General features: G+C 38.2%; 1 protein-coding gene across 5 annotated transcripts in view; it reads right to left on the bottom strand.

Annotated features, from left to right (window-relative positions):
• Positions 1-1,254: 1,254 nt before the first annotated feature.
• Positions 1,255-8,656, bottom strand: part of LOC150098253 (transcriptional repressor p66-beta-like) — a 98,742-nt gene continuing 91,340 nt past the window's right edge. For all 5 annotated transcript variants that reach the window (XM_090406167.1, XM_090406163.1, XM_090406166.1 and 2 more), the window contains exon 5: positions 1,255-2,849. In XM_090406167.1, coding sequence (XP_090262293.1) covers positions 1,932-2,849 — 918 coding nt within the window. In that variant the 3' untranslated portion in view covers positions 1,255-1,931. The remainder of the gene's footprint in view (positions 2,850-8,656) is intronic.

The raw sequence follows: 8,656 nt of genomic DNA, 5'->3' as shown, positions 1-8,656 counted from the left end.
CTCTGAATTATCCAATGCAGATACTGTAAAACTTTTATACCTCCATCTTTGAGCATTTCTAGTCGAATTTCATCTACTCCAGCTACCTTTCTGTATTTCAAGTTTTTGATGGCTTTTTCTACTTCAAGTATGGATATGTATTCCTGTTGGGTGTTTTCTACCGCCATGCTGGCTGCTCGTTTCATTTAGTGAGTGTCTGTTAAGTGACGAGATCGCAACAAATACCAGTGGTAAGATGGAAAATGTGCTGCCATGGAAATAAAGGAGAGCGAAATGGATATTAATAAATAAAGAAACAGCACACTTAAATGTTATCCTTCATAGGAAAAAGCACAAAATTAAAAAATTGCAGAAGTGGCAAGAGTTAAGCAGGGCTTTGGTAGCCCATAAGATTACTTGGCTATTGAAGAACACATTAACAAGTGGAGATAAGAAAGTTATTTCTCTTTATAAGGCCTTGATACGTCCACATCTTTGCTCAAGTCTGGTCACCGGGGTTTCTTGGAGATGAGGAAGCAGTGGAGAGGATTCAGAGGCAAGTGACCAAGACACATGAGGACAGATTGACGGTGTGTGGATTGCAGAAGTTGGTTGATAAGAGAAAAAGAGGGGATATGATAGAAACATTTATGTTGTTTAAGGGTTTTATAGGATAGATGCAGGGGAAATGTTTCAGCACTTGGCTAGAAGGACCAAAACAAGGGGGGTCATCCCTGGAAGTTGAATAAAGGTGTGGTTAGTAGGAGTGCGAAGACTAGATTTATTGCTTGGAGTTGTGAACGAGTGGAATGGGTTGCTGGAGTCATTTGTGAGTGCTTTGTCTGTTAATGGGTTCAAGGAGAGGTATGATAGATTGGCTCTCCCATGATGAGTCTTCAGACTCCATGGAGGTGTCTGTTGCTGGTTTTTTCCTTTGTCGTTTCTGACCCTAGTTGACATTGTGCACAAAGTGTTCTTGGCGAGATTTTTTACAGGGTAGTTCACCATTGCTTCCCCCCCCCCTAAATTTTATCTGGGTTTGGGACCGGCATATGGCTGGGACGTATTCACGGTGTGTGTGTGTTCATGGTTAAAGTTGAGCAACTTTAATGAAGCTATAATAATTAATTATTTGTACTTTCCTATTTCTATATTTATTTCCAATGGCAAAAATTCTACTTTCAAAAGTTTCATTTACTTTTGCCATATCAGGTACCTTAAAACAGCAGACAATTTCCCCTACCACTCATCTGTAAGAATAATTAGTTCTTAATATGCAAAGAAATAAACATTTTATTTTCATAATTTAATTATAAATTTGCAAATATAAGTTAGCTAAAACATGACATTCACATTTTTTCAAAAAGTTTATTTTGGAAGTGTACCATTATTCCAGCTTCAATTCATGATCAGGCAAAAGGCCATTACAGAACTGAAAAACTGCCAATATTTTACTGGTTAACCTCATTTTATTGATCTGAAACAGTTATGGGATTGAGATCAACAAAATAAAGAAAACCTCTTTTAGATACTTAGTATGCTGAACTTACAATGTTTTGACATAGGATTTTACATACAATGCATTGAAGCTGAAAAATGTACATAACTATCCAGATCTACTTATCTAATCCACAACTCTGTTCTAGTGTTAAAAATGTCACTGCAGTATATGAAAAAAAATATATAATATATAAAGTTGAGGCTGTTTCTTTTTGTTCCTTATCCAGAGCAGAATGCCAATTAATCACAAAGCACATTCTGACTGAAAATTACAGCATGAAAATTGTAATCTTCGAATGCTTAATATAAATACAAGTTTTCACTGCAAGTTATTATACTATGGGCATAATAGTAGCATAGTTTGCAGTTATGAGTCCATACACATGAAAATACATTTGTACATCATTCAGGCACTCAGCCATAACTAACAAATACCACTTTAATCACTGTAGTTATGTTTTCCAGTTCAATGATCCTTGTGGCATGGACCTTGAAGGTATCATATCCAACAGATACTGTCGTTGAATATCAGTTGATAAGGGCGCTTTACCCAGCATTTGGTAAGGATACTGGGTAGCTAATAAAGGAGGAAATGGAAGCATGTGGGCTGGCTGAGGTAGACTTTGAGTTTGGGCTAACTGCTGTGCTTGAGCTTGCAAGATAGACTGATGTGCTGCACTTAATTTTGGTATTTGTTGCAAAAGTGGTGTAGAATTAGTTACTCCAGTAATTGAAGGTACAGATGAATTTCCTCCTATCCTAGATAAAGAAGTAGGTAAAGGACTGTGAGATAATGGTGGGCTTGTTGCTGATGTACTAATTGCTATTGGAGTAGGAGTTGAACTTGGTGTACGAGAAGGTGGAGTGGTAGAAATTGGTGGGCTAGGAACAGCTTGTGCCATACGTTGCTCAATTTCCTGTTCTTGTTGCAAGGCCTTCACAAATGCAGTTTTCAAACGATTTGTGTGTTCAGCTTTCAGTGCTTTTTTAATGTTAGAGGTAACACAACTTTCACAAATGACTGATGTGTGTTTTTTATCTGGTCCATCTTGCCATTTCCACACTGGAGTGAAGTCAGTTCCGCACTGAACACATTCAAATGGAGTAGGTGGAGTTTTACTACTACTATCAACATTTGTAAGAAAGTCAACAACTGTCTCCAATCCTAGCAAGCATATAAATTCAGGATTATTTGCATTTGGTATAAAATGCATTTCTGGAGGAGGAGGCTTAGGTGGTGGGATCTGAAGCAAAGTCTTTTCAAGTTGTTTACGCAAGGCTAATTTGGCTGCTGCTTGTCGCTGAGCAGGCGTTTGGTTCTCTATTCTCTCTGACTGTGATGTAGGCACTGGACTAGTAGATAAGGGAATCTATAAAATTGCAAAATACAGGTTAGCATAAAATTAATTTACAACTATACTTTTAAAAAAACAGACTTCATTATAAAGGTTGTCTAAGAATAAGCAAATATTAATTCATTTCAATTTGCTTGAATTTTTATACCAAATTTGTGTAGATAACAAATAATACTGAAATTCTGAAAAAGTAAAATGATAAACTATCACAAATTTTATTACTTTAGAGAGAAGGTAATTCGAACTTTCCAAGAAATGTATATAATTAAAAAAAAGAAAAACTTTCTTTACAGTGTTTTTTGCTCATGCTTTTTCTAGTTATTATTATATATATTATATTATACTATATTAACTGAAGATTTTGATCTTCCCAAGTGCATTGCCAAAACACTAACAATTAGTGTAAAATCTGGCATGAAGAAAGAACACTAATTACATTCATGAGCCAAAACATTAGGACGACCTACTGGAATCATGCTAGGCTTGCTTTACTAGACAATGTCCTTTTTTTTTACTAAATAATTTAAGGAAATTACAATGCAACTAGGATATACATTAAAATAAATTTTAATATACTTCAACATTTCGGCAACATCACGTTGCCATTTTCAAGAAACTTAAGAACAAGACACGTGCACGCAGGCACAACAAACAGTAAATGAGGAAGAAGTAGGAAGCTATTATTTCTCCTGAAGTCCTGATGGTGCCCCCTAGCAGGCAATGTTGGTATTCTTGGGCGATTGGGCTGAAGGTCTTCTGATGTAGGTTTCCCAAACTTTAGGCAGTCTCATGCAGCCAAATTTGTTAATGTTTGGATTGTTTCTTAGGGCTGAAGCTGATTCCATGAAAAGCCTTTCGTATTTGTATTTACTACGGTGTATTATTGTGGCTTTCTTCCACCGTATTCTATGGCAGGTATCCAGCGCATGGTCAGCAAGACCAGAGTGGCTGTATTGGTGAAACTGGATGTAGTCCCTGTGTTCTGAAATTCTGATATTTGCTGTCCTGCCTGTTTGGCCAAAGTAGGACAGCTTACAGCTGCAAGGCACCTGGTATACACAGGTAGGTCTTTAGTAGAGCGGATAAGGGATGCCAATTTTTTATATGGTTTGTAACAAGAAGTTAAGTCATGTTTTTTTTAGGATTTTTGTAATTTTTTTCGAGGTGCCTCTGATAATAGGGGTATGGTGATGAATTTAAAGTTATCCTTGTTGTAAGGGGGGGGGGGGGGTAGCCATTGGCTGAGAATGTGGTTTAGTTCTGTGGTTAGGGCATTGTCATTTGAACAGATAATTTTAGTGTCTTAGACTCTGTATTGTTGCGAGGAGGGGTGGTGTTATTGTTAGTGAATGTATCTGCCTGTATGGGTGGGTTTTCTATAGACTGAGAAAACCAAGGTTCCATCAGGCTGGCAGGTGACTAGTGTGTCTAAGAAAGGAAGGCAGTTGTTTTTTTTCCTTCTTCCAGAGTGAATTTGATTCTGGGGTGTTGGTTGTTTAAGGAAGGAGAGGAGTGCATCAGAGCCATGGTTGGTTTTTTTGTGGGGCAGGTTTAAGGGCTTTCTCTTCAAAAGTCTCCATAATAAAAGTTGGCCAAGGGTAGGGAGAGTGGAGAACCCATGGCTGTCCTCCTCTATTTGTTTGTAGAATTTTCCTTGCCAAACAAAATAGCCTGAGTTCATAGTGAACTGAAATAGGGGCTGTGATATAGGGAGGAAATTTAGGTTGGATTAGCTCTAAAGATTCTTTGAGTGGGACATTTGTGAATAAGGAGGAGACATCAAAACTAACCATTATATCAGTGTGTTTGAGTGTAAGGTTTTCTATGCTGGCTTTGAAGTGGGGCTGAGTTTTTTGTGTGTGAAGGTGTGTTGCCAGTATAGTGTGAGAGAATCAATGCCATTGACTATGGGACGTAATGGCACATTTTCCTTATGTATTTTTGGGAGTCCATAAATACGGGGGGGGGGGGGGGGGGGGGTTATGGAGTTAAAATGGTTTTAATTTGTTAGCGATTTCCACAACTTCCTACCGAGACGGTAGTCAACCTTTCATCATTTAGCGTGAAACCTGAAGCACACTCGACGCCCCTCGCACGTGGCCACACTTCGCAATTGTGCCCAGAAGAATACCTGCTGAAGATATTATGATATGAATTGAACTTCTGATGCGACACCTTCCAAACCACGTTGCCAACGATATTAGACTGGATGTGGCTTGTGTTCTGACTAAAGCTTAGCCAACATACCCAGCAAGGAAATTAAATCTCTACTAGAATTAAAGAAAAAAATAATCACCAAAGCTGATAAAGGGAATGCCCCAGTATTGCTTAACCAAAAAGGATTACACAGGCAAGCTGAAAGCTCTATTGTTAGATCAGGCTACTTGCCTCCCTATCGAGTACAATCCCACCATCAATCCTCACAAATTAGAACACTCCACAGGCTCCTTAAGGTCACTTCTTGGCCTGTAGAAATCACTAACAAATTAAAACCATTTAACTCCATACCCCCCCCCCCCCCCATATTTATGGACTCCCAAAAATACATAAGGAAAATGTGCCATTACGTCCCATAGTCCAATGGCATTGATTCTCCCACGTACAAACTAGCTAAACATTTGGCCAAAGCTCTCTCGCACTATACTGGCAACCACACCTTCACACATAAAAAACTCAGCCCACTTCAAAGCCAGCATAGAAAACCTTACACTCAAACACACTGACATAATGGTCAGTTTTGATGTCTCCTCCTTATTCACAAATGTCCCACTCAAAGAATCTTTAGAGCTAATCCAAGCTAAATTTCCTCCCGATATCACAGCCCTATTTCAGTTCACTATGAACTCAGGCTATTTTGTTTGACAGGAAAATTCAAGGAAAAACAAATACAGGGGACAGCCATGGGTTCTCCACTCTCCCCACCCTTGGTCAACTTTTATATGGAGACTTTTGAAGATAAAGCCTTAAACTCTGCCCCACAAAAACCAACCATTTGGCTTTGCTATGTTGATGATGTGTTCGCTATTTGGCCACATGGCTCCGATGCACTTCTCTCCCTTCCTAACACTTAAACAACCAACACCCCGGAAGAAGAAGAAAAAAAAAACAACTGCCTTCCTTTCTTAGACACACTAGTCACCTGCCAGCCTGATGGAACCTTGGTTTCTCAGTCTATAGAAAACCCACCCATACAGGCAGATACATTCACTAACAATAACACCACCCCTCCTCGCAACAATATGGAGTCATTAAGACACTACACAACAGGGCTAAAATTATCTGTTCAAATGACAATGCCCATCATTTTTTATTTTGGTTTAACCAATAAGAATACAATTTGGTCGGCAAAATAAAAAATGATGGTACAACATGACAAAATTTCATGCCGGCTGGGGCGTCGCCCGGTTAAACAAGGCCCCCGTTGTTTTCGCCAGGGAACATGGGCGAACAGCGAAAAGTCAGCTACTGGAACAAATCTGAAAACAAACCCCAACTCAACATCACCAGAGTTAAAGATCGGTACTATCAACATAAGAAGCCTGAATGGCAAAGAAATGGAGCTAGCTGAGGAATTAGATAAGTACCAGATCGACATAATAGGGGTGACTAAAACAAAAAAGACCAAAACTGGTGAGATCTTTCTGAGCAATAAATACAAAATGTTATATTCAGGCAATGACAATCAAGGAAAAGAAGGAGTAGCCATAGTATTCAACACAAAATACGAGGCTAATCTTCTTGAATGGCAGTCAGTCTCAAGTAGAGTAATGTGGGCAAATATGAGAATGGGGAACTGGACAATGAGACTTATTTGTGCCTATGGTCCCACAGAAGGTTCTACTAAGGTAGAAGTGGAGGAATTTTTTGAGGCTTTAGAAAAAGCAACTGACACAATGAAAAAGGAAAAGTTGGTCCTTGTTGGGGATCTAAATAGTCGAGTAGGAAATGATTGTGAGACATACAAAAATTTTTTGGGAAAATTTGGAGAAAAGAGCAAAGCTAATAATAATGGCAAATATCTGTTGGATTTCTGCTCAGGACATGGACTGGTTATTACTAACACCATGTTCCAACATAAAAATGTGCACAAATTCACATGGAGAGAAGAGGCTAGTAATAAGAAAAGTCTCATTGACTATGTTATTGTTGATAGTGATGTTTTCTCCCTGGTGCAGGACACCAGAGTGTACAGAGGATTTGAAATTGGAAGTGATCACTATTTAGTCTTGAGCAGGATAAAATTGAATTTCATATTGAAAAGAATAACATGTAAGAAAGTTTTAAAGCGAATAAAAGTTGAGCAGCTCTCAGATGTGAACTGTAGACTAAAATACAGAAATATTATTGAAAAGAAAATGAAAGAGTTGGAGAACAGGAATCAAACCTTGGAGATTCAGTGGCAAACTCTGAAGGAAACATTGATTGATTCTGCCAGAGAGGCATGTGGTGAGGTTGTGTGCAAGGATAAAAAAATCAGAACTCCCTGGTGGACACAGGAAGTTAAAGAAGAAAGCATATCAAAAGTTCCTGGCAAATAAGTCAGCTTTTACTCTTACAGAATACAGAGACAAATGTAAGAAAGCTAAACAGTGTGTAAAACTAGCTAAACAAAAGTCATGGGAGGACTTTGGCAAGAATATAGAAAATAAATATCAAGAAGGTGGCAAAATATTCTGGAGGTTGTTGAAGAAGCTTAGGAATGGAGGAAAGAGTGCTGTAAAAGGAATTAGAGATGATAAAGGTGAAATGAAAACATGAGAAAAAGATATCCTTGAAGTATGGAGTAATTACTTTGAAAAACTGCTAAATGAAACAAGCAGTGATAAAAAACACTGACCAGGCATGCAGTCAGGAATACATATCCATGCTTGAAATGTGGAAAGGCAGCAGGAGTAGATGATATTCGACCAGAAATGCTGAAGTATGGTGGTATAAGAGTCTTACAGTGGCTGCACTGCATAGTTCAGAAAGCCTGGACAGAGGGACGAATTCCTGATGATTGGAGTAGAGCTCTCATAATACCCATATATAAAAAGGGAAATAAAACTGAATGTGAGAATTACAGAGGTATTTCCTTACTGAGTGTTCCTGGCAAGATCTATGCAAGTATACTTGAGAAACGGTTGAGAAGAATTGTGGAAGAAAAGCTTGGTGAAGAACAAGCTGGATTCAGGCCAAATAGAGGCTGTCAGGATCAGATCTTCACTTTACGACAAATGTCGAGAAAGCATGGGAATATAACAAAGATATGTATTTAAGTTTTGTCGATCTGGAAAAGGAATATGACAAGGTGCCAAGAGAGAAGCTATTCAATACGCTGCAGTTATATGGTGTCAATGGTGCATTATATCAAGCAATACTTAGTCTTTATTTGAGTTGTGAGTCAGCAGTTAGAATTGAAGGAAGTACAGGAAGATGGTTTAATGTTAAATCTGGTGTGAGACAAGGATGTACCCTGTGTTATTCATTATCTATATGGATCACATTATGAAGGAATGTGGTATTAAACCTGATATCAAAATTGGAGATGTTAATGTCAGCTCTTTGCTTTAGGCGGATGATGTTATACTTCTAAATAAATCCGCTACAAGTCTGCAAGATTCTCTGACTAAATTGAATAGCTGTTGTAATAGATATGGTATGAAGGTCATCAATAAAAAGACAAAGACAATGAAAATAGGCAGAATCATTGAAAATGTCAACTGTGTTGTGAATGGAGAACCTGTGGAACAAGTAAAACATTTCAGCTACTTACGCACAATTTTTACTGAAGATGATAAACTAAATATAGAAATAGACAACAGAATCAGCAAAGCTGGTAT

This window comes from Typopeltis vanoorti, chromosome 16 (assembly GCF_054136105.1).
Source record: "Typopeltis vanoorti isolate ZY-2024b chromosome 16, IOZ_Tvanoo_1.0, whole genome shotgun sequence".
In the NCBI taxonomy this organism is placed as follows: domain Eukaryota; kingdom Metazoa; phylum Arthropoda; class Arachnida; order Uropygi; family Thelyphonidae; genus Typopeltis; species Typopeltis vanoorti.
The sequence above is the reverse complement of the archived record's forward strand: the minus strand, read 5'-3'. Positions and strand labels throughout refer to the sequence as shown.